Raw genomic sequence first — 26,441 nt, forward strand, 5'->3', positions numbered from 1 at the left:
TGGGTGGCTCAGTGGGTTAAAGCCTCTGCCTTCGGCTCAGGTCATGATCTCAGGGTCCTGGGAAGGAGCCACGCATCGGACTCTCTGCTCGGCGGGGAGCCTGCTTCCTCCACTCTCTCTCTCTGCCTGCCTCTCTGCCTACTTGTGATCTCTGTCTAATAAATAAATAAAATCTTAAAAAAAAAACCCTCAATAGTAAAAGGGTAATATAACCCAATTAAAAAACAGGCAGAGGATCTGAATAAACATTTCTCCAACGAAGATATACAAATGCCCAATAAGCAGAAAAGAAGCCCAACATCATTAATTTTCAGGGAAATGTAAATCAAAGCAAATGAGATACCACTTCACACCTTCCACAATGTATAATCAAAAAGATGGGCAATAACAAATATTAGTGAGAATGTGAACTGAAATACTCATACACTGCTGGTGGGATTATAAAATTGTACAGCCATTTAGAAAACAGTCTGGCAATTCCTCAAGTGATTGAACAGAATTATTTTACAATCCAGCAATTCTACTTCTAGGTATATACCCGAGAAACAGAAAAACATATGCCTGCACAAACATTTGTACACAAATGTATACAGCAGCAATATTCATAATAGCGTAAAGACAAGGGGTGTCTGACTGGCTTAGTCAGTAGAACAAGTGACTTTTGATATTAGGATTTTAAGTTCAAGCTCCACATTGGGTATAGATATTACTTAAAAAATTTTTTTTTTTTTAAGATTTTATTTATTTGACAGAGAGAGATCACAAGTAGACAGAGAGGCAGGCAGAGAAGAGAGGGAAGCAGGCTCCCTGCTGAGCAGAGAGCCCGATGCGGGACTCGATCCCAAGACCCCGAGATCATGACCTGAGCCGAAGGCAGTGGCTTAACCCACTGAGCCACCCAGGTGCCCCTACTTTAAAAAATTCTTAAAAATATGTATTTTTAGGGACGCCTGGGTGGCTCAGTGGGTTAAAGCCTCTGCCTTCAGCGCAGGTCGTGATCCCCGGGGTCCTGGGATCGAGCCCCGCATCGGGCTCTCTGCTCAGCAGGGAGCCTACTTCCCTTCCTCTTCTTCTGCCTGCCTCTCTGCCTACTTGTGATCTGTCAAATAAATAATAAATCTTTAAAAAATATATATTTTTAAAAAGATTTTATTTATTTGATAGAGGGAAAGAGAGGACAAGCAGGCAGAGTGGATCCCTACTGAGCAAGGAGCTGGATACGGGACTTAATCCCAGGTCTCTGGAATAAAGGCCTGAGCCCAAGGCAGATGATTAACTGACTGAGCCATCCAGAAGTCCTGAAAATTTTTTTTAACAAAGGACAAACAATCCAAATGTCTTTCAGGGAATGAAAGGATAAACAAAATGTGGTATACTTATACAATGAAATACTATTCAGCTATAAAAACGAATATGATATATGCTACAACTTGGGTAAACCTTGAAAACATCCTAAGTGAAAGAGAAGCCAGACATTAAAGCCCACAACACTGATTCCATTCATATGAAAGTCCAGAATAGAAAAATCTATAGAGCTAGAAAATAAATTATTTTTATTTTTTTTAAAAGATTTTATTTATTTCTTTGAAAGAGAGAGAGAGAGAACATGAGAGGGGAGAAGGTCAGAGGGAGAAGCAGACTCACCACAGAGCTGGGAGCCCGATGCCGGACTCGATCCTGGGACTCCGGGATCATGACCTGAGCCAAAGGCAGTGGCTTAACCAACTGTGCCACCCAGGTGCCTCTAGAAAATAACTTAAATAGAGCTGGGAGTAGACTGGTACAAAGGGATGACACATAGAGGGTGCACAGTTTCTTTTGAGGTGATGAAAATGTTCTAAAATTGACTGTGGTAATGGCTGCACAATTCGGTGACTATACTTAAAAAGCAGTGGATGGAGTGCCTAGTGGCTCAGTGGTTTGGGCCTCTGCCTTTGGCTCAGGTCATGATCTCAGGATTCTGGGATCAGGGTGCATCGGGCTCTCTGCTCAGCAGGGAGCCTGCCTCCCCCACTCTCTCTGCCTGCCTCTGCCTCCTTGTGATCTCTCCCTGTCAAATAAATAAATAAAATCTTTTAAAAAAACCAGTGGGTTGTAAATTTTAAATGGGGAGATTGCATGGTCTGTGAATTGTATCTCAATAAGTGTTTTAAAAATTTAAGGTATCAGTAGAAGTCAATAAATGTTTGTTAAATAAGATCTTAAAAGTATACCCTTTTAATATAGTCATTGTATAAGAAAATCATTATCTCTCAAATGCATGTGGCAACATTAATACTTAAAGCAGATGGTCAAAATATCAATCCTGCACAAGTGTCTACATTCTTTTTTAAAAAAGATTTTACTTATTTGAGAGAGTGAGTGAATGATAGAAGGAGTGTAGGCACGTGAGCAAGGGGAGGGGCAGAGGGTGAAGAAGCAGAATCCCCCACGGAGCGGAAAGCCTGACACAGGGTTCACTCCCAGCACCCTGGGATCATGACCTGAGCTGAAGGCAAGCGCTTAACCGTGCTCCTACTGTCTACATTTTTTTCCCCAAAGATTTTATTTCTTTGACAGAGAGAGAAACAGTGAGAGAGGGAATAGAAGCAGGGAGAGTGGGAGAGGGAGAAGCAGGCTTCCTCTGAGTGGGGAGCCTGATGTGGGGCTCAAACCCAGGACCCTGGGATCATGACCTGAGCTGACGTGAGACGTTTAATGTATTTAAAATAATTTTAATGTACTTAAAATAACCCACTATGTCTATCATTTCAACATATCATCAATATAAAAATCACTGATACATTTCACATTGTTTTTGGTAGTAAGTTTTGAAATCCCTTGTTGTACCATACACTTAAATAGTGCGCCTTTCATGTGCTTAGTAGTGACCTGGTTAGTAGCTCTGGTAGAGGATTCTGTAAACTTAGGGTCTGCAGAATACATGCTAAATACAAAATGGTTTTGTGTTAAGAAAATAAAATTTTCCACGTCCTCCTACTTCATAAGTGATATGTAAAGGAAACTGGCCATGTATTAATCATTAGTGGTTAAATTTTATTTCCCAAAAGAATATATTTTTATTTTTTTATTTGAGATGGAGGGAGAAAGAGGGAGAGGGAGTGAAAGAGCACAGAGGGAGAAGTGGAATCCTGCTGAGCAGAGAGAACCTGATATAGGGCTCAATCCCAGAACCCTGAGATATGACCTAAGCCAAAGGCAGATGCTTAACTGATTGAGTGATCCAGGCACCCCTCAAAAGAATATACTTAGAATTATATTAATTTTTGTAAGATTTCAAAATACCTTAACATTTTATCTTTGTTTGTTTGTTTTTTCCAAAATTTTTTTAGTGATCTCTACACCCAACATGGGGCTCAAACTCACAACCCTGAGATCAAAACTCACATGCTCTACTGACTGAGCCACCCAGATCCCCCAATACATTGTAATTTTAATGATATAATTTATATATACTAAAATGCATCACTTTAAGTGTACAGTTTGATGAATTCGAATATATACATGTAACCACCAGCCCAATTAAGATACAGAACATTTCTATCACTGCAGAAAAATTCTTCAAGTTAATTCCTCCCAACCACTGCTCTGATTTCAATCAAGATAAATCAGTTTAGTATAGCTTTGCCTGCCATAAAATGGCATAAAAGGAATCATACAGTAGTTTTGAGATTCATTCATATTGATGTTGTGTATCAATAATTTGTTGCTTTTTATAGCTGAATAGTATTCCAGTGTATACAGTGGTTATAATTTAGTTATCTGTTCTCTTCCTAATGGTTATGTGGACTATTTCTAGTTTTTATCTATAAAGCTGCTATGTTTTATTATATGCACAAGTTTTCATTTATTTTGGGTAAATACCTAAAAATAGAATCACCTTTAATTTTGAAAATTTAAAGTCACAGCATTTACTTAACTTAAGGCTGTAGAATGTGTGCACACATGTGTGTGTGCATGTGCTTTCCTAACTGAATGAAACTGATGCTTTTGCAGAGCTCTGAATGATTCAGGAACTGAACAATACTCTAACAGTGTTCATCTGTTCATCTGAGCCTCACAATTAAAATGTTTAGTTGATTTCTGAGACACTTCCTAATGTGGAGCAAATTTCTGTTTTAACTGAGAATATTACTCTGAAAACTATCTTAATTCTAATATAGAATCTCACAATTGCTTCAGGTGTCATCTGTCTTCAAAAACATACTTGAAACTTGGTTAGAAATATTTTTTGGAAGCCATATTCATTTATATACAAATGAAAAAAAAATTAAAGTACTCAAGAGGCTGTGAACCCATACCATAAGAAGTGGCCAATAGAACACTCACGATAATTTACTGCATATTAGTTATGCTGGAAATAGGAAATGAGGTTTTACATTGCTGTCTTGGGTATCATAGGGCACAAGGGGTCAAATATAATAGTCCATAAAAACTAAACTATACACCAGTCACACACATTTCCAATCACATAAAGAATTCAGGTCAGAAATAGATGAAATCTCTACGAATTTCATGATCTTAACAGAAAACCAATGTACTCAGTCTCCTTCCTTCTAAAGAAGACAGCTGGCTCTTGCCACAGAACTGCCCTTTAACACGCCCAACTGTATTATGAGCTTTTACAGCTCTGAAAATTACGACACAAATCTTTTAGAACTCCCTCCCTGCACCATTTGTCTCCACATTACCATTACTACTGTCTTGCATAGCAGCTCTTTTTATAAATCTACCCTGAGGCTCCTTCCATCTTGTTCCATTTCCTTTCTCCCATCTGCTCCATAAGAAGAAAGGTTAATATATACCAGCAAACCCATCCTTACCTCACTTTATGATGATGGAATTCCCTATGGAGACCCTTTGCCCCTTTCCAGGAAAATGAAGAATTTTATTTTCTCTAAAAATCATCATTCCTCCTACTAGGGCACATGGAAAGCAAAGAGTTATGCCATGGAGGGAACAAAATTCAGAGAGGGGGTATGCCACTCTGCGCATACTCTTCTCTTTAATGCCACTTTCAAAAGGCAAAATTAATTTACACAACTCTGCAGCTGTTCAGCCATTAGAGAATAATATACTTGTTAAATGGCATAAAGCCATCCTAAGATTAGTACTCAAAAAAAAAAATTGTAAAAATTAAATCAAATTTAAAAATTGTTTAAAATACCTTATTCATTAAGGATTCTCCTTAAAAACTGTGTATAATGATATTCACTGCAGTATTTGTAACATCAAAGACTGAAACATTAAAACAGCAAAATAGGGGTACCTGGGTGGCTCAGTGGGTTAATCTTCTGTCTTTGGCTCAGGACTTGATCTCAGGGTCCTGGGATCAGGCCCCGGTTCAGGCTCTCTGCTCAGCAGGGAGTCTGCTTCCCCCTGCCTCTCTGCCTACTTGTGATCCCCCCCCCCAAGTCAAATAAATAAGATCTTAAAAACAAAACAAAACAAAACAAAAACACAGCTAAATATAAAGGAATGATAAAGTATGTTATATCCATATAATGCAATTCTATTGGTTGGCCCTTAGGGAAGATCTTGGAAACAGAGGACTGGGATGGGTCAAATTTTACTTACACCATAAAATATTTTTTCATTTTAAGATTTTATTTTTTTTTTATTTTTTAAAAGATTTTATTTATTTATTTGACAGAGAGAAATCACAAGTAGACGGAGAGGCAGGCAGAGAGAGAGAGAGAGGGGGAAGCAGGGCTCCCTGCCGAGCAGAGAGCCCGATGCGGGACTCGATCCCAGGACCCTGAGATCATGACCTGAGCCGAAGGCAGCGGCTTAACCACTGAGCCACCCAGGCGCCCCTTAAGATTTTATTTTTAAGTAATCTATATACCTTAACACAGAATTCAAATTTCATGACCCTGAGATCAAGAGTCACACATTCTTCTGACTGAACCAGCCAGGCACCCTATACTATATAACTTTTTGTACTGAGATTTTTATCACATTTAATAACCTATTAAAAATAGATGAAACCCTTAGATAAATATAAAATGTACGTGGCTTCATAAAGAGAGATATCTCTAGAAAACATTAGGAATACTGGAGGAAAAACAGTACATTTTTTTGGGCAAATTAAAGCATTTTCCCTAATACCGTACTGGCTGATCACTATAATCCACTTCATACTCACGAGCTCACTTTATACCAAGTACAGTCTAGCTTTACTTAATTTGCTTTTTTTTTTTTTTTTTAAAGATTTTATTTATTTAATTGACAGAGAGATAGAGAGCACAAGTAAGCAGAGTGGCAGGCAGAGGGAGAGAGAGAAGCAGGCTCTCTGCAGCAGGGAGCCTGATGTGGGGCTCGATCCCAAGACCCTGAGATCATGACCTGAGTCGAAGGCAGAGGCTTTAACCCACTGAGCCACCCAGGCGCCCCAATTTGCTTTGCTTTTACAAATTTTCACTTAGGACAAAAATCTAGCATGGTGAGTTTTAGTAGTATGTTGGAATTTCACTGCTTTTTAAAAATTCAATTTTATTTCACTCAGTGGCAACATTCTTCTGTATATTTTGTTACTGCTGTTGTTTCACTGCTAATTTTTTTTTTTTTTTAAGATTTATTTATTTGAGAGAGAGAGAAAAAGAGCATGTGCATGAGGGAAGCAAACGCCATGCTGAGCGCAGAGCTCAACATGGGGCTCGATCCCACGACCCTAAGATCATTACCTGAGCTGAAATCAAGAGTCAGACACTTAACTGACTGAGCCACAGAAGTGTCCCTTTACTGGTAATTTGTTACAGTACTTTTATCTCCTTGCTATCTTATGGGTCATCTGAGAATTCAAGAAATTTTAGTATAACTAAAGATTACTGAGGAAACATTTTTTTTTTTTAAAAAGATTTCATTTTTTTTTGAGAGAGAGAGACAGCAAGACAGAGCACAAGCAGTGAGAAGTGGGAGAGGCAGGTTCCCCACAGAGCAGAAAGCCTGGTGCAGTGCTGGATCCCAGGACCCTGGGATCTTGGCCTGAGCCGAAGGCAGATGCTCACAGACTAAGCCACCAAGGCGCCCCAAGGAAACATTTAATTAACTTTGTCAAGTTTCAAAAAACCAAAACTTTACTTTCAAAATCTTATATGGCCAATTCATTTCTAACTGAACTAAAGATTTAATCCTCCATATAATCAGAGGATTAATTCCTTCCTCCTGATAATAAAACCCAGGACAGAGAGGGGTATTAATGCAAAGAGGGAATTTCTGGTATACCTCAATAGAATAGAATAAAATAAAGAAATAAAAAGTTGTTGTCTAGGTGAGAATGGTGCATAGAGCCCTGGGCTCATGGACAGCAATGCCCTATCATAAACACACTGATCTGACAGGATATGATCAGGAAAAGGGCACATCTTGGGGGCATCTAGGTGGCTCAGTCAGTTAAGCGCCTAACTCGAATTCGGCTCAGGTCATGATCTTGGGGTTGTGGGACTGGGCACTGTGTCAAGACTCTGCACTCAGTGTGGAGTCTGTTTGAGACTCTCTCTCACTCTGCCCCTCCTCCGGTCCACACAAGCACCCTCTCTCCTTTTCTCTCTCTCACATACAAAACAAACAAATAAATAACTTACTAATTAATGAATGATTATAATTATTATAATTAATGAATCCCCTCTCTCTCAAAATAAATGAATAAAAATCTTAAAAAATAAAAGAAAAAGAAAAATGAAAAGGGCACATCTTTATTTAAATAGGGGAAAAAAAGAGAGAGAGAGAGAAAAGAATACATCCATTGGCCAATCTTCCTCCAAAAATACTAGATATGCAAGGAGGGGCATCGCTAACATTAATGAAATATCTTCCTTTTTAACGAATTAGAAAAAACAGATACCCCGTAAGAAAATAAAAATCATCAGTTATTCCACCATTCCCGGATAACCACCATGAAGGTTTTGACATAGATCCCTCTAATTATTTTATGCAAATAAATATATATGTTGTTTTATAAAAATATAATTTTAAACTGTTTAGACCTAGAATCTTAACATTTTATAGTTGTTTCATGTTTGATTTGAAAGTTAAGTGAACTTAATCAAATGGATTATACTAGGAAAAATTACACACAGTAAAGATAGATCCCTGCTTTATTCATTGCTATAAAATACATTCTAGATGAAACAGAAATTTAGATTGGTGATTGTGACAAATGCTAGAAGACACGGGTGAATTATTTTCTCATCCTTGAAGGCAAGAAGGCCTTTCTACACATTACATGAATACTTATGAAATTCTGTTTTACAACTAATATCACAAACAAAGGCCAATTTCTATAATATATAAGAACTCTTGTAAAAAAAAAAAAAAGGATGAAAATCCCAATATGAATATGGTAAATTCTACAAATAGGTGGTTCACAGAAAAAGAAATGCAGGCCATCAGTAAACCTTGGCATCAGACTGAGCACCTTGAGCAGACTGAAAGAAATGCAAAATTGTAAAGTGATGCAATTTTTCACTTCTTAGGGTACAATCACAAGGAAAAAAGGGACACCCCAAATCTTACCACCTAATAACTAAGCTACTAATATCTTTTTCTCCTAAGTGTTGGACATCTGCTTAAAAAAAAAAAAAGATTTATTTATTTGAGAGAGACAGAGAGCATGCCAGTTGGGGGAGGGGGAGAGGGAGAGAAGAACAGAAGTAGACTCCCCACTGGGTGCGGAGCCCCATGTGGGCTTTGATTGCACAATCGAAGATCAGACCTGAGCTGAAATCAAGAGTTGAACACTCAACTGACTGAGCCACTGAGGTGCTCCTCACCATCTGCTTTTGTTTTCTTTGTTTAATTTTATTTATTTATTTGTTAGAGAGAGAGAGAGCATGTACAATCAGGTCGAGTAGAAGGTAGAGGGAGAGGGAGATTCAGGCTCCCCAATGAGCAAGGAGACGGACACTGGGCTCGATCTCAGGACTCTGAGACTGCAACCCGAGCTGAAGGCAGTTGCTTAACCCACTGAGCCACTGAGGCACCCCTTCTTTTTGAAGGCAGTGTTTTTTCCCTCTATCTCTAATTTCTCTGTACCTTTTACAAGGCTAGCACTGTTAAGAAAAAAGTGGGAATAAATGAAATGTTTCCAAAAGTAATCCATCAATTTACAATGCTACCAGCAACATATATACGTTTAAATATATTTTTGTCAATCTTGTGCAGTAGGCAAAAACATAAGAAATCACGGCTCTTGAAAAATAGTAATAATTCTAGTAAAAAAAAAATGGCTCTTTCTTTTCATTTTAATTTGCAATTCCATTACTGAAATCATTTTTTAAAAAAGATTTTCTTTATTTGACAGAGAGAGAGAGATCCAAAGTAGGCAGAGAAGAGGGGGAAGCAGGCTCCCTGCCGAGCAAAGAGCCAGATGCAGAGCTTGATCCTAGGACCCTGAGATCATGACCTGAGCAGAAGGCAGAGGCTTAACCCACTGAGCCACCCAGGTGCCCCCTACTGAAATCATTTTTAAAAGTAATGCTGTATCGTTCAGCCTAGCTCCAGAAATAATATGAGGAAATTATGGTCAAAATATATCAAATTAGTTTTAAGATAAATTTATAGACTTAAAGTCAGCTAACTCTAAGAGTAAAAATGAAGAAAATCACACTCAGACTCATCAGTCTAATTGCTGAAAAACAATAGATAGAAAAATGGCACCTCTGTAGAATGACTATAAACTTCTAATCACAAATAACAGAGGTTGAAGATAATGCAGTGACCTCTTCAAAGAACTCAGTGAAAGGAAAAACAAACTACCAACAGAGAGTTCTATTTTTAGCAAAAACATCCTCTAAGAATGAACATGAAATAAAGACAATTGTAGATTTATTTATTTATTTATTTATTTTCGGGCACAGAGAGAGACAGCCAGAGAGGGAACACAAACAGAGGGAATGGGAAAGGGAAAGGCAGGCTTCCTGCCAAGGAGGGAGCCCAATGTGGGGCTCAATCCCAGGACCCTGGAATCATGACCTGAGCCAAAGGCAGATGCTTAACAACTGAGCCACTCAGGCACCCAACAACTGTAGATTTAAACAGCTAAAAGTATAAAAACAAAACCCAAAAATCCTAGGAAAATTAAGACCTATATTGTAAGAAATGTTGAAAGAAGAGCCTCAGAATGAAGAAAAATGGTATCTTATGGAAACTAGAATCAGCTGAAAGTGGTAATTATCTTGCTGAATATAAAAGATGGATTTTCTCTTTGAAGATTTTATTTTTTTTTTTTAAGATTTTATTTATTTATTTGACAGAGAGAGACACAGTGAGAGTGGGAACACAAGCAGGGAGGAGTGCACAAGGGAGAAGCTGGCTTCCCGCTGAGTGGGGAGTCGGATGTGGGGATAGATCCCAAGACTCTGGAATCACGACCTGAGCTGAAAGCAGCCACTAATGACAAGCCACCCAGCACCCATCAAGATTTTATTTTTTTTTATTTTTCTTTTTTTTATAAAGATTTTATTTATTTATTTGACAGAGAGAAATCACAAGTAGTTGGAGAGGCAGGCAGAGAGAGAGGGAGGGAAGCAGGCTCTCTGCTGAGCAGAGAGCCCGATGCAGGACTTGATCCCAGGACTCTGAGATCATGACCTGAGCCGAAGGCAGCAGCTCAACCCACTGAGCCACCCAGGCACCCCAAGATTTTATTTTTAAGTAATATCTATACCCAACATGGGGCTCAAACTCAGAACCCCAAGATCAAGAGTTGCATGCTCCACCAACTGAGCCAGTGAGGCACCCAAGAAGTAAGTATTCCTGGGAAAATATTAATAAATTGAATCCAACAATTTATAAAAAAAAAAATAACACATTTTGACTAGCGGGGTTTATCACAAGATTGAAAGGTTGGTTTAACATTTGACATTCTATCAATGTAATTCATAAATTAACAAAGATTGGAAATAATGTACACTAGTTGCTATACTAATTTTGTTTAGATACTCACTTTAAGTTTTCTAATTCTTGTTTTCTCAATGGAGAAGAAGGTGGAGCTGGAATGAATTTATCTCCATCATGGCTTTTACTGCTAAAATAAAGATAGACTCTAAATTATGAAAAGCAAATAAACAATTAAATATAAAATTGTTTCCCTCTCCCCACTCACATGCAATTGTTTATGCCAAACATAAAAAGAGCCAAAAACAACAAATGCAAAATGCTTAGTAGGTTGGTATCACCAGTGTGTTAAAGATATACTGTATTTCAGTTTTTTCCCCTAGTACAAAATACTGTTTCTAAAAATTTCTAATTGTAAATAGTATCTCTACAAAGGAAACCACTCCTGTATTTTCACACGTTTCTTGGTCTTCTGATTACTTTTTATCAACTACAGCAAAACATAACCCCCTGATGGAGGGAAAAAAAAAAACCCTGTAATTTTGTTTCAAATTTTCTTTAATACATATATTTCTATCAAAATCAACAAAAGACACTGGAATGAAACACTTCAATTTAAAGGTGCCATGTGCAAAAAGAACTTTATATATAATGGTGTTTTATTATTACCAAAAGTTCTCTTAATTTCTGGAGAGTGGTTAGTATTTAACTTACACTAAAAAACTATAGAAATATTCTGGAGGTTAATGGTTTATGGAATAGTACGAGAAAAGGCACAGGTTAAGAAGAAAGGAGAAGTTTCAGGATTTAGGTATTTTAACAAACGAAAAAACAAAGTGCCCTCTCTGAGAGCAATTTCTTTACAAATACTCCTGTTAAAGAAAAGCTGTTTCTTTCCACTTTTCGAAGGTTCTCTCCTCAGTCTTCAAATTACTTCTCTCTTCCAGAAATACTTAACATTCATACTTTCCTTTCTTATTAATCAAAACAGGGGATTTAGGAAATTCAGGCTCCAGATTTTAGGAATTCATCTAAAGGACAAAGAGGCTTACTGGTGAAGTCATGAGGGGTTTCACCAAAGGGGGCCAAAGGGATTAGAATACCTGCAAGTTTCACTGCTTTCACTGCTTTCCGTGTTCCCACCTAATTGATTACTATTTTTAGACCCATTTTCCTGCTTTGGATCTTGCTGTTCCTCCGGTAAGAGCAACAAGGCATTTCTGAGACAAATGGCTGCAAACTCCATACTGGCTACAGGAATGGCTGAAGACTGTCCATCACTTAAAAAAACAAAACCAAATTAGCTAAGTAAATAACTTAAAAATAAATAAGACTTTTCTAGTATCAGGGAAAAAACCAATATAACTGTAAATGAAAATTTGCCAACAGGTAGAAATTTGAAAAAAAGCAGTTATAAAAGAATCCTAAAGAACCTAAATCCTAAATATTACATATAAAATTTAAAAACGTATGAATAATATATAGCAAGTACAAACATCACATAAATTGTACTCTAGGAATGGGATTAAGGATGGAAACCAGTTTATCTGTAATGTTGCTGTTAATGTAACAGAAGAGTTACAGACAAGGAAAACTGTAGTGAGGACTGGGGCAAGTACAGTAAGAATTGGAAAGAACGTAGATATTCACATTTAAGTCTCATTTTGGTTGATCTCATTTTGAAAATAATTCTAAGTTTTGTCTTATAATTTTTTTGAGATTTTATGTAACTTTCTATTGTTCAATACACCAAACTAATCTTTATTAGGAAAATAAAGGTGAAAAGCAGTAGTAATTTTGAAATTGTAAGAAGATAATCCTTCATCTTAAGCCTTTAAAGAAAAGTGCATTATGGTTGAAATAAACTAAGACCAAACTATTGTGTGCCAGTTACTATTATTAAAACTTTGGGAGAACTTTTAAATGGCAGTGGAACAATTTTATTTTGTGGGAAAGTAAAACAATAGCAAATTTTTTATAAAGCTTACTACTTTAGAAATAACAGCAACTCCAAATTGGAATCTTTATACAAGATAAAAATGTTCGGGGCGCCTGGGTGGCTCAGTGGGTTAAAGCCTCTGCCTTCGGCTCAGGTCATGATCCCAGGGTCCTGGGATCGAGCCCCACATCGGGCTCTCTGCTCTGCGGGGAGCCTGCTTCCTCCCCCCTCTCTCTCTGCCTGCCTCTCTGCCTACTTGTGATTTCTCTCTCTCTGTCAAGTAGATAAAATCTTTGGAAAAAAAAAAAAAAAGATAAAAATGTTCATATTTAAAAGTTATTGAAGGTTTACATGTGACAGCTTTCTAATCTTTGGTTACTTTGTGTATTATTAGTACTTTTCTTTCTAAATACTAAGAATTAGTTTTAGGGACTATAAGAAAACACCTAAATAAAAAGCATCTATGATAAATTACATAATAAATTATATAAAAAGGAAACATCAAGATGCCCTCTTCTGGACATTGTGAATAATGGTACTGAATAGACCAGGGTCTCTCAGGCCATCAACAGTTTCAGCACAGATGTAATAAAATGAAATCCTGTATCAGGGAATACTCACTGTGAACCTATACAGGGGATGTACTTGTTGAAGTAGCAATAAAATCTAGCTACAAAGTGGTTCCTCCCATGAAGTGATAAGTCTTTTGCATATTTTTATACATAAATAATATTATGTGAAACAATGTTAAATATCTAGACTTCCTCTTTGCAAAATACTTACTTATATACAGTATTCTGTATGGACTGTGATGCCAGAACTATTTTACGATGATAGCCTTGACCAACAATAGACTGTACAATTCCTTTCTTACTTGGAAGGCCTTTAGTTTCTTGTTCAGCAGTCTGCAAAATACAAATAATTTCCAATTAATTTAATGCAACTGTAAGACAGGATGTGAAAAATGATCTAATACTTTTCCAGTTACTCCAAGGAAGTTCCTAAGATCTACTGATGTGGAGAGAAGGATGTCCATACTGAAGGGTAGTTAGTACATGAAGCAGGAGGTCTGTGATACATGCCGTATTTTATAAACATATATTTTTATCACCAGGGGTATAGGTCTGTGAATCACCAGATTTACACACTTCACAGCACTCACCAAAGCACATACCCTCCCCAAAGTCCATAATCCCACCCCCTTGTCCCAAACCCCCTCACCCCAGGAACCCTTTTTTTTTTTTTTAATATTTTATTTATTTATTTGACAGAGATGACAAGCAGGCAGAGAGAGAGTGGGGAAGCAGGCTCCCTGCTGAGCAGAGAGCCCGATGTGGGGCTTGATCCCAGGACCCTGGGATCATGACCTGAGCTGAAGACAGAGGCTTTAATCCACTGAGCCACCCAGGCGCCCCCCTCAGTTTGTTTTGTGAGATTAAGAGTCACTTATGGTTTGTCTCCCTCCCAATCCCATCTTGTTTCATTTATTCTTCTCCTACCCACTTAAGCCCCCATGTTGCATCACCACTTCCTCATATCAGGGAGATCATATGATAGTTGTCTTTCTCTGCTTGACTTATTTCGCTAAGCATGATACGCTCTAGTTCCATCCATGTTGTCGCAAATGGCAAGATTTCATTTCTTTTGATGGCTGCATAGTATTCCATTGTGTATATATACCACATCTTCTTGATCCATTTATCTGTTGATGGACATCTAGGTTCTTTCCATAGTTTGGCTATTGTGGACATTACTGCTATAAACATTCGGGTGCACATGCCCCTTTGGATCACCACGTTTGTATCTTTAGGGTAAATGCCCAATAGTGCAATTGCTGGGTCATAGGGCAGTTCTATTTTCAACATTTTGAGGAACCTCCATGCTGTTTTCCAGAGTGGTTGCACCAGCTTGCATTCCCACCAACAGTGTAGGAGGGTTCCCCTTTCTCCGCATCCTCGCCAGCATCTGTCATTTCCTGACTTGTTGATTTTAGCCATTCTGACTGGTGTGAGGTGATATCGCATTGTGGTTTTGATTTGTATTTCCCTGATGCCGAGTGATATGGAGCACTTTTTCATGTGTCTGTTGGCCATCTGGATGTCTTCTTTGCAGAAATGTCTGCTCATGTCCTCTGCCCATTTCTTGATTGGATTATTTGTTCTTTGGGTGTTGAGTTTGCTAAGTTCTTTATAGATTCTGGACACTAGTCCTTTATCTGATATGTCGTTTGCAAATATCTTCTCCCATTCTGTCAGTTGTCTTTTGATTTTGTGAACTGTTTCCTTTGCTGTGCAAAAGCTTTTGATCTTGATGAAATCCCAATAGTTCATTTTTGCCCTTGTTTCCCTTGCCTTTGGCGTTGTTCCTAGGAAGATGTTGCTGCGGATGAGGTCAAAGAGGTTGCTGCCTGTGTTCTCCTCAAGGATTTTGATGGATTCCTTTCGCACATTGAGGTCCTTCATCCATTTTGAGTCTATTTTTGTGTGTGGTGTAAGGAAATGGTCCAATTTCATTTTTCTGCATGTGGCTGTCCAATTTTCCCAGCACCATTTATTGAAGAGGCTGTCTTTTTTCCATTGGACATTCTTTCCTGCTTTGTCGAAGATTAGTTGACCATAGAGTTGAGAGTCTATTTCTGGGCTCTCTATTCTGTTCCATTGATCTATGTGTCTGTTTTTGTGCCAGTACCATGCTGTCTTGATGATGACAGCTTTGTAATAGAGCTTGAAGTCCGGGATTGTGATGCCACCAACGTTGGCTTTCTTTTTCAATATCCCTTTAGCTATTCGAGGTCTTTTCTGGTTCCATATAAATTTTAGAATTATTTGTTCCATTTCTTTGAAAAAGATGGATGGTACTTTGATAGGAATTGCATTAAATGTGTAGATTGCTTTAGGTAGCATAGACATTTTCACAATATTTATTCTTCCAATCCAGGAGCATGGAACATTTTTCCATTTCTTTGTGTCTTCCTCAATTTCTTTCATGAGTTCTTTATAGTTTTCTGAGTATAGATTCTGTGTCTCTTTGGTTAGGTTTATTCCTAGGTATTTTATGGTTTTGGATGCAATTGTAAATGGGATTGACTCCTTAATTTCCCTTTCTTCTGTCTTGCTGTTGGTGTAGAGAAATGCAACTGATTTCTGTGCATTGATTTTATATCCTGACACTTTACTGAATTCCTGTATAAGTTCTAGCAGTTTTGGAGTGGAGTCTTTTGGGTTTTCCACTTATAGTATCATATCATCTGCGAAGAGTGATAATTTGACTTCTTCTTTGCTGATTTGGATGCCTTTAATTTCCTTTTGTTGTCTGATTGCTGAGGCTAGGACCTCTAGTACTATGTTGAATAGCAGTGGTGATAATGGACATCCCTGCCGTGTTCCTGACCTTAGTGGAAAAGCTTTCAGTTTTTCTCCATTGAGAATGATATTTGCGGTGGGTTTTTCATAGATGGCTTTGATGATATTGAGGTATGTGCCCTCTATCCCTACACTTTGAAGAGTTTTGATCAGGAAGGGATGCTGTACTTTGTCAAATGCTTTTTCAGCATATATTGAGAGTATCATATGGTTCTTGTTCTTTCTTTTATTGATGTGTTGTATCACATTGACTGATTTGCGGATGTTGAACCAACCTTGCAGCCCTGGAATAAATCCCACTTGGTCGTGGTGAATAATCTTTTTATTGTACTGTTGAATCCTATTGGCTAGTATTTTGTTGAGTATTTTCGCATCTGTGTTCATCAAGGATATTGGTCTATAGCTCTCTTTTTTGGTGGGATCCTTGTCTGGTTTTGGGATCAAGGTGATGCTGGCCTCATAAAATGAGTTTGGAAGTTTTCCTTCCATTTCTATTTTTTGGAACAGTTTTAGGAGAATAGGAATTAGTTTGGTAGAATTCCCCCGGGAAGCCGTCTGGCCCTGGGCTTTTGTTTGTTTGGAGATTTTTAATGACTGTTTCAATCTCCTTACTGGTTATGGGTCTGTTCAGGCTTTCTATTTCTTCCTGGTTCAGTTGTGGTAGTTTATATGTTTCTAGGAATGCATCCATTTCTTCCAGATTGTCAAATTTATTGCCGTAGAGTTGCTCATAGTATGTTCTTATAATAGTTTGTATTTCTTTGGTGTTAGTTGTGATCTCTCCTCTTTCATTCATGATTTTATTTATTTGGGTCCTTTCTCTTTTCTTTTTGATAAGTCTGGCCAGGGGTTTATCAATTTTATTAATTCTTTCAAAGAACCAGCTCCTACTTTCGTTGATTTGTTCTATTTTTTTTTGGTTTCTATTTCATTGATTTCTGCTCTGATCTTTATGATTTCTCTTCTCCTGCTGGGCTTAGGGTTTCTTTCTTGTTCTTTCTCCAGCTCCTTTAGGTGTAGGGTTAGATTGTGTACCTGAGACCTTTCTTGTTTCTTGAGAAAGGCTTGTACCGCTATATATTTTCCTCTCAGGACTGCCTTTGTTGTGTCCCACAGATTTTGAACCGTTGTATTTTCATTATCATTTGTTTTCATAATTTTTTTCAATTCTTCTTTAATTTCCCGGTTGACCCATTCATTCTTTAGAAGGATACTGTTTAGTCTCCATGTATTTTGGTTCTTTTCAAACTTCCTTTTGTGGTTGAGTTCTAGCTTTAGAGCATTGTGGTCTGAAAATATGCAGGGAATGATCCCAATCTTTTGATACCGGTTGAGTCCTGATTTAGGACGGAGGATGTGATCTATTCTGGAGAATGTTCCATGTGCACTAGAGAAGAATGTGTATTCTGTTGCTTTGGGATGAAATGTTCTGAATATATCTGTGATGTCCATCTGGTCCAGTGTGTCGTTTAAGGCCTTTATTTCCTTGCTGATCTTTTGCTTGGATGATCTGTCCATTTCAGTGAGGGGAGTGTTAAAGTCCCCTACTATTATTGTATTATTGTTGATGTGTTTCTTCGATTTTGTTATTAATTGGTTTATATAGTTGGCTGCTCCCACGTTGGGGGCATAGATATTTAAAATTGTTAAATCTTCTTGTTGGACAGACCCTTTGAGTATGATATAGTGTCCTTCCTCATCTCTTATTATAGTCTTTGGCTTAAAATCTAATTGATCTGATATAAGGATTGCCACTCCTGCTTTCTTCTGATGTCCATTACATGCTGTATTTTAATATGAAGTCTGAGGTAATACTAAGGAAAAAAGGCCATTCAAGAATGACTCAAGCATTTCTTTAGAACATTCTACATCCCAGGAACCATGCTGCATATTACGGTACTTTGACATCAGAGTAAGGAAACATAGGAGAGCCACAAAAACTCAATGAAAAAGGGAAACACCTCTATTTTCTAAAACACAAATCTTGTCCTTCTTCATTGGAAGCATTAAATTGTCAACAACTTCTAAACTTGGACAAGCTATATGTTGAAATTTACATGGGCTCAATTCTTGCCTTCTAGGAAATTAAAATCCTAAAACCCAGTAAAAACAGTAAAAGCTACTTACACATATACAGTATTTTAGGATATTTCACTAAGATGCATCATCTTACTATGGCAAGTTAATGGTGGATGTCAGCTGCCTTCATGGTCCCTTTCACTCAAAGTCTCTGAGTTACCTGAGGTGGATTCCCAATTAGTCATATAAAGTCAGGCAGATTCTCATATGCAGGAATAAACTGGAGCCAATCCATATGAACTCAGAGCTAAACTGTGCCCTGCTGAAAGTCCTTCTCTAAGCATAATGTTTCTGTACTGTTGTTGTTCCTACTATAAGTTTATTATGGTTGTACTTCTATTTATGACTTCTAATAAAACAAGGACTCACATGCATATTCATTTCAAACAAAAATAATACACAGTGCTTAAAAAATACAACATGCTTAAAAATACAACAGAACTGTTCTGAGTAAAAACTATATATTTTTTTGAGAATATATATATATATTTTAAGATTTTATTTATTGATTTGAGAGAGAGAGAGAGAGGTCACAAGTAGGCAAAGAGGCAGGTAGAGAGAAAGGGGGGAAGCAGGCTCCCGGTTGAGCAGAGAGCCTGATGCGGGGCTTGATCCCAGGACCCCGAGATCATGACCTGAGCCAAAGGCAGAGGCTCAACCCACTGAGCCACCCAGGTGCCCTAAGTAAAAAATATTTTTAAAAGATTTTATTTATTTATTTGAGAGATAATGAGGGAGAGAGAATCTGAAGCAGACTCCACACTGAGCACAGAGTCCAATGAGGGGCATGATCGCACAACCGTGAGATCATGACCTGAGTGGAGACCATAAGTTGGACCCTTAACCGAAAGAATCACCTAGGTGCCTCTCTGATTGGAAATTTTGTGTCGAGGAGGTAGCCAAGCAACATTAATGAAAAATTACAGAATGTGGATATTCTGAACCAGTACCGGGAGAGACTTCCATTCTGACTTCTTTTCCTTGTGGTAGTGATAAATTTAGAATGATTCTGATTCATCCACACATTTTTTAAAAAGATTTTATTTATTATTTATTTATTTTATTATATAAAATATTATATATATAATTATATAATAACATTATATATTATTTAATTATTATTTATTTTTATAAATAATAAATATTTATTGTTTATTTTGACAGAGAGAGAAATCACAAGTAGGCAGAGAGGCAGGCAGAGGCAGGGGGGCGGGGGGAAACAGGCTTCCCATTGAGCAAAGAGCCCTATGCAGGGCTCGATCCCAGGACCCTGACCATGACCTGAGCCGAAGGTAGAGGCTTAACCCACTGAGCCACTCGGTTGCCCCAGATTCATCCATACATTCTTTCCTGATCTTTAAGGTCATCCACACAGATCAGATGGCTAGATTGTGAATATGTAATAGATGAAAACAAAGATGGAATGGAAATAAAAATCCACAATAATAAACTATACTTTAAATAATACACCAATAGCCAGAAAGTGTGTCAGATGAGTCATGATGTCAAAGAATCATATGTAATTAAAATATTACTTTACACTGCCATAACAGCAATAGCACTCAACATATCTGAGTTTCAGAACTAAGAAAAATAAACAGCACATTTTATTTATATATTTTAATAGTAGCCTCTTACATTGCTTAAATACCTTCCTACAATTACGTCTACATTCTGTAATGAGCAGATCTCACATATATTACACTGAACCAATAAGTGTAAGCCCTGCTTCTGCTAAAAGCAGGTCTGAAGCAATGAGCATCACATAAACAGGACATAAATCATCTCAGCATCACCAATTTAACAATTAATTGGTTCTTCTTATTAAAAAATGAATTTATCTACTTATTTTTAAAGATTTGAGAGAGAGACAGAGTGAGAGAGTGCACAAGAGGGGGGGGGGCAGAGGAATAAGCAGGGACCCTGTCCCCAGGACCCTGGGATCATAACCCAAGCCAAAGGCAGATTCTTGCTTAACAGACTAAGCCACACAGGCACCTCCAAAATGGTTTTATTTCTGAAGGTACAAACTGCTTTGTTCAATATTCCTTCTATACTGAGTAAATACATTTTATGGAATTTTATTTGGAGTTTATATTACTTATTGGGATTTTGTTCCCCCCCCCTTTTTTTTTTAAGATTTTATTTATTTGAGAGAGAGAGACACACACACACAGTGAGAGAGGGAACACAAGCAGGAGAGGCAGGCAGAGGGAGATGCAGGCTTCCCGCCAAGGAGGGAGCCTCATGTGGGGCTGGATCCCAGGACCCCAGGATCGTTACCTGAGCCGAAGGCAGATGCCCAACAACTGAGCCACCCAGGCACCCCTGGTTTCTGGTTTTATTCAGGATTATTTTGGGGGTTGTTTTCACTGTCTTTTAGGGCACTTCAGATCCTTTTTAGAAGGATTAGCATAGACATAGATAATTATTATTATATTTTTTAAAGATTTTATTTATTTATTTGACAGACAGAGATCACAAGTAGGCAGAGAGGCAGGCAGAGAGAGAGGAGGAAGCAGGCTCCCTGATGAGCAGAGAGCCCGATTCGGGCCTCGATCCCAGGACCCTGGGATCCTGACCTGAGCCAAAGGCAGAGGCTTTAACCCACTGAGCCACCCAAGCACACCTAGATAATTATTTTTGATAAAGTCCTATTTGTAGCACAAACTGAGTGTTCCGAGATTCACCAAATTATGGCAATCAAGTCATCTTTACCATTTAAAAAAAATTTTTATTTACTGGGGCACCTGGGTGGCTCAGTCCATTTAGAGTGGCTGCCTTTGGCTCAGGTCATGATCCTAGGACCCTGGGATTGAGACCTGCGTCATGCTCCCTGCTCAGTGGGGAGCCTGCTTTTCCCTCTAACATTCCCCCTGTTTGTGCTCCCTGTCTTGCTGTGTCTCCCTCTCTGTCAAATGAGTAAGTAAAATCTTAAAAAAAAAAAAAAGACTTTTTATTTATTTCAGAGAGAGTGTGTATGAGCAGGGGGGAGGAGCAAAGGAGGGAGAGGGAGAATCCCAAGCAGACTCCACACTGTTGAGTACAGGGTTGGATGCAGGGTTCCATCCCATAACTCTGAGATCCCAATGGGAGCCAAAACCAAGAGTTGGATGCTCAACTGACATAGCCATCCAGGGCACCCCTACCATTTTTTAAAAATCAGAAATTCTGGAGACGCGTAGGTGGCTCAGTTGATTAAGTGTCTGCCTTTGTCTCAGGTCATGATCCCACAATCCTGGGATTGAGCCCTGCACTGGGTTCCCTACTCAGCATGGAGTCCGCTTCTCCCTCTCTGTCTGCCCTTCACTGCCTTTTGTGCACACTCTTTCTTCTCTCTCAAAATAAATAAAATCTTTTTAAAAAAATTAGAAATTTAGAACTTTGTATAAGAAAATTGGGGGGAGGAGGATTTCATAATAAAATCCATAGAATGAAGACAATCCTAAAGGTATTTCTAAAAATAAGTAATTTTAAACCTTACTGTATTTCTCTACTCCTAAGATGATCTAATTCCCTGGTTTCCAATAACTATCCAAATGAGAGGCCTCCAACCCTTACATTCATCAATGGAATAAAGAGTAAGAAATTTCTAGGGGTACCTGGGTGGTTCAGTGGGTTAAGCCGCTGCCTTCGGCTCAGGTCATGATCTCAGGGTCCTGGGATTGAGTCCCACATCGGGCTCTCTGCTCAGCAGGGAGCCTGCTTCCTTCTCTCACTCTCTCTCTGCCTGCCTCTCTGCCTACTTGTGATCTCTGTCTGTCAAATAAATAAAATCTTAAAAAAAAAAAAAGAGTAAGAAATTTCTAGAGATTGTTTTAAAAAAATATAAATACTACCTAGAATTGCCAGTTAATTTAAGAATTATCCAATAAGAAAGTTGTCTTTTAGGGTGCCTGGGTGGCTCAGTCAGTTAAACATCTACCTTCGGCTTGAGTCATGATCCCAGGGTCCAAGGACTGAGTCCCACATCAGGCTCCTTGCTCAGCAGGGAGCCTGTTTCTCCCTCTCCCTCTGCCTGCTGTTCTCCCTGCTTGTGTTCTCGCTCTTCAAATAAAATCTTAAAAAAAAAAAAAAAAAATTGTCTTTTAAAAGACAAATCAGACTTAAATAAATGATTAAAGCCCTTCAAAGACAGCACTTATCTCTTCCCCTAGTGGTATATACATACCAAATCATAAACTACTTCAGTATCATGTGTGAATACTGCCAGGCAAACATACTTCTAAATGTTAGTTTTTGCAACTGTTCCTCAGGAAGTGCTGTTCAGCAGTAGAAGGAGCGTAAAAACATCTATATCATCTATGGCAGGCAAACCTCAGGTGCCAGGCCTGCCAATCTCCACACAGCCAAAGAGCACAGCAAGGATGGGTTGGGGATAGGAAAGGGGGTGATACAGGCATCTGGTAATTCTGATACAACCTTTCTTCTACTCCTACTGACCACTCCCCACTTGAGATTTCAAAGGCTTCCACCAACCACTACATGCAGATAATCTAGGCAAGGACACCCATGTAAACTGGCCTAATTCTCACAGTCGCTGGTGACAAAGGTGTGAAGGAGACAGCCTGATAATCCATGAATTCTGAACCATTTACGGAATCAAAAGTAAAGCCCGTAGGCACCAAAGGAAAGGTAGTGTTGTACAGTTCTGTCCACACTCATGGTCTTAGTCCTACTCTAACCACCTGATGCACATACCATACTCAGGCCAGGCCAGCAGATGATATGGAACCTGACCCAGCAGCTAGTAGATCACTGTTCCAACAGATATGGCCCTCTCGTTGACTTCACCTCTTTAATGCGACTGCTGATACAGCCTGCTATATTTTAAGAACCAGAATGTTAAAAAATGACTTTAAGAAACTAATATTTTATCCAACTGTTAAAGAGCAGACTATCTTTATAAATTCCCTGAGAGTTATAAGAGAATGACGTCTTGTGTGTTTCCAAGTATTTTTTGTTTTCTATGTAACAAGCAAGGGGAGGTGTTTTGAACAAAAAGATATCCATGGAGCACTCACCCCCTTATTTGCAGCAATGCAGCATTCAGCCAGCCTTAGCCAGAGGCGGGGATTTGCATGATAAACCTGAACAGCTTCAATCAGACACTCAAAGGCAGCAAGAGGTCTTCCAATGTGAAGAAGCTGAATGCCACAGTTATATAGCAACTCATACCTCTTGTTGGTTAGCAATGTACACATGGGTCTTCCCGAAAATTTCTTGCCTAATGATACAAATTAGGTAAAAAAAAAAATCATTAGATTAAAAATAATAGTTACATTGAACACACATTACATAACATTGATGTAATTACATTAATGTAATGTATTAATTACATTAATTACATTACATTGAAAATACTGTTAAATACTTAAATACTACCTTGTTTAATATCATGGACCCCAGTGTGAAGTTTTTGCTGTTGTTGTTTTAATGATTTTATTTGACAGAGAGAGCATAAGCCAGAAGAGCAGCATGAGACAGGGAGAAGCAGACTCCCTACTGAGCAGAGATTCCCAACATGGAACTGGATCCCAGGAACTCAGGATCATGACGTGAGCCAAAGGTAGATACTTAACCAACTGAGCCACCCAGGTGTTCTAGACCAGTGTAAAGTTGTAATAGCTCTCTGCTAGTGATGATCTTTATCTTCAACCCCACAAATATTCTCCAGAGTCATCTCAGTTGCTTGTGCTGGTGTAGCCAGAAATGTCTCTTATTTGCCAGCTACCCAGGTAACAATGGTCCAGACAGGAAAACAAAGATAGGACCCACTGACTAGATTCTATGAATCTTAAACCACCTTGCTACCTTTTTAGAAGATTCACTTTCTTTTTTAATTTTCATTTTGGTTAACCATTTTATTGTAATGTGCTTTTTTAGCCAGAAGTATTCTGCTAATGTTAGCAGGGGTTTGGGAACCTATGAAAATAAAAAATATACTGTATCTATGACGACTATGGTGTACTTGCTTATTTGAAGTTTCATAGTCTACAACAAAATAAGACTACTTATAATTTTGGATACACATTTCATCAGTGTTTTTATGTTTAAAAAAGCTAAATAATTGGTTGATTTTAAGCATTCCAGGTCAAGGATCCATCGCATATGATTATTAACATAAGAGACTTCAGGAATTTGCTCAAAGATTATCAGGTGCAAAAAATTAAAAAAATAAAGACTGTCAGGCTGCCTATAACATCCCATGTGAAACCTTGGAAAGAAGCTATAATAAAACTAGTTTAGGGGCACGTGGCTGGCTCAGTAGGTAAAGGATGCAACTCTTAATTTCAGGGCTGTGAGTTCAAACCCCATGCTGGGCATATAGCTTACTTAAAAAACAAAAGAAAACAACAACAACAAAAACACCAAAAAAAGTAGCCAAGAAATCTTGGCAACATACTTTGCTTTGTAAAATTATCCTAATGGATTACTGATTTTCAAATCCATGAAAAAGTGAATGTAATTTAAATTTCCTTGATAATTACTCCTACCACCTTGCTATTTGAAGTGGCCATATCTACGAAAGATCCCCAGAGTCGAACCTGTTGGTCAGGGTCAATGTTAATTGTAGGTAGGCACATATGGGTGCATTTTGACCAGACACTGATCACCAGCTACCTATTCTTTTTATTTTTTTTAATAATTAAAAAAATTTTTAATAAACATATATGATTAGCCCCAGGTGTACAGGTCGGTGAATCGCCAGGTTTACACACTTCACAGCACTCACCATAGCACATACCCTCTACCTACTTATTCTTTAAAAAAAATTATTTTTAAAATTCCAGTATAATTTACTTACCATGTTATATTAGTTTTGGGTATACAATACAGTGATTCAACAATATTTTTTTTGTTTTTGTTTTTTTAATTTATTTTTTAAAATTAATTTTATTAACTTATAATGTATTATTTGCCCCAGGGGGTACAGGTCTGTGAATCATGAGGCTTACACACTTCATAGCACTCACCATAAGTGATTCAACAATGTTATATGTTACTCAGTGCTCAGATGCTTGATCTTTAATATCATGCTCTCAAGTAGTAAAATACAAACTGTCTACCAGCAATGGGCTCACCTGGATCAGTGCTGCCTGCACTGAGCTGTGCACAAACATTGTCATTCTCCTGTAGAGCCTTTTTAAAGTAGAAAATTCCCAAATTGTGCTTGCTCATGGCAAAATGGATGCAACCAAGATTATTCCAGAACATGCATCTCAAGCATTCACCTGACAAAAACACAAATAAATTTGTCCAAAAATGTTACAGTTGACAAATGCCACACAAGAATTGGCAGTGCAACAGCAATTCGACCTAGTCCTTATGGAAAAGTTTACAAGGCATCTGAAATTCAGGACATCTGAAAATTTTCTAAGCTCCTTTCCTTTTTAAAATCTTTTATTAGAGGTGCCTGGGTGGCTCAGTGGGTTAAGCCTCTGCCTTCGACTCAGGTCATGATCTCAGGGTCCTGGGATCGAGTCCTGTATCGGGCTCTCTGCTCAGCAGGGAGCCTGCTTCTCCCTCTCTCTCTGCCTGCCTCTCTGGCTACTTGTGATCTCTTTCTCTCTCTGTCAAATAAATAAGTAAAATCTTTAAAAAATAAATAAAAAATAAAATATTTTATTAAAGGTGATAAACTAACCCTACCCATTGATTTTCTTAGCTTGCTTAATCTCTTCTTCTGATTTTTAAATAACTATAGGCAAATAATACAATAATGCAAGGGACAAAAAGTAACATTAGTAACAATATACACATTGCATCCACACAACAAAATATTATGTAGAAACTTCAAAGAATCAATAGATATGGAAACATACTAAATGAATAGCAAGAACACATAAAACAGTATAATAACCGCTTTTGCTTGCTAAAGTCTCCACTGTTCTTTTAGTTCATCTTTAAATATCACTCGCTGAGCATCTATCTTCTCAAGCTTATTAGGCAATTGTATTTCTTTCTTTCCTTCCTTGTTTTTTTTTTTTTTAATTTTATTTATTCATTTGAGAGAGAGAAAGTGAGAGGGAGCATGAGAGCTGAGAAGGTCAGAGGGAGAAACAGAGCTGGGAGCCTGATGTGGAACTGGATCCTGGGACTCAGAGATTATGACCTGAACTGAAGGCAGTGGCTTAACCAAATGAGCCACCCAGGCGCCCCAGGCATTTGTATTTCTTTTTTCTTTCTTTTTTTTTTTAAAGATTTTATTTATTTATTTG

At 38.0% G+C, this 26,441-nt stretch overlaps 1 protein-coding gene across 9 annotated transcripts in view; it reads right to left on the bottom strand.

Annotated features, from left to right (window-relative positions):
* The window catches only part of CNOT10 (CCR4-NOT transcription complex subunit 10), a 79,513-nt gene that overhangs the window by 15,518 nt on the left and 37,554 nt on the right, over positions 1-26,441 (bottom strand). For 6 of the 9 annotated variants that reach the window (XR_006609290.1, XR_006609289.1, XM_045089078.1 and 3 more), the window contains 5 exons: positions 25,305-25,454; positions 23,244-23,446; positions 13,562-13,683; positions 11,943-12,119; positions 10,949-11,029 (listed from right to left, as the gene is read on the bottom strand). Coding sequence is in view for 7 of the 9 variants with exons in the window: in XM_045089078.1 (XP_044945013.1) it covers positions 10,949-11,029; positions 11,943-12,119; positions 13,562-13,683; positions 23,244-23,446; positions 25,305-25,454 (733 nt within the window). In the remaining 2 variants the exon portion in view is untranslated. The remainder of the gene's footprint in view (positions 1-10,948; positions 11,030-11,942; positions 12,120-13,561; positions 13,684-23,243; positions 23,447-25,304; positions 25,455-26,441) is intronic. The other 3 variants (XM_045089079.1, XM_045089075.1, XM_045089077.1) reach the window with 1 other exon arrangement.

Source organism: Mustela putorius, unplaced genomic scaffold, assembly GCF_011764305.1.
Source record: "Mustela putorius furo isolate JIRA1106 unplaced genomic scaffold, ASM1176430v1.1 tig00003834_pilon_pilon_pilon, whole genome shotgun sequence".
Lineage (NCBI taxonomy): Eukaryota > Metazoa > Chordata > Mammalia > Carnivora > Mustelidae > Mustela > Mustela putorius.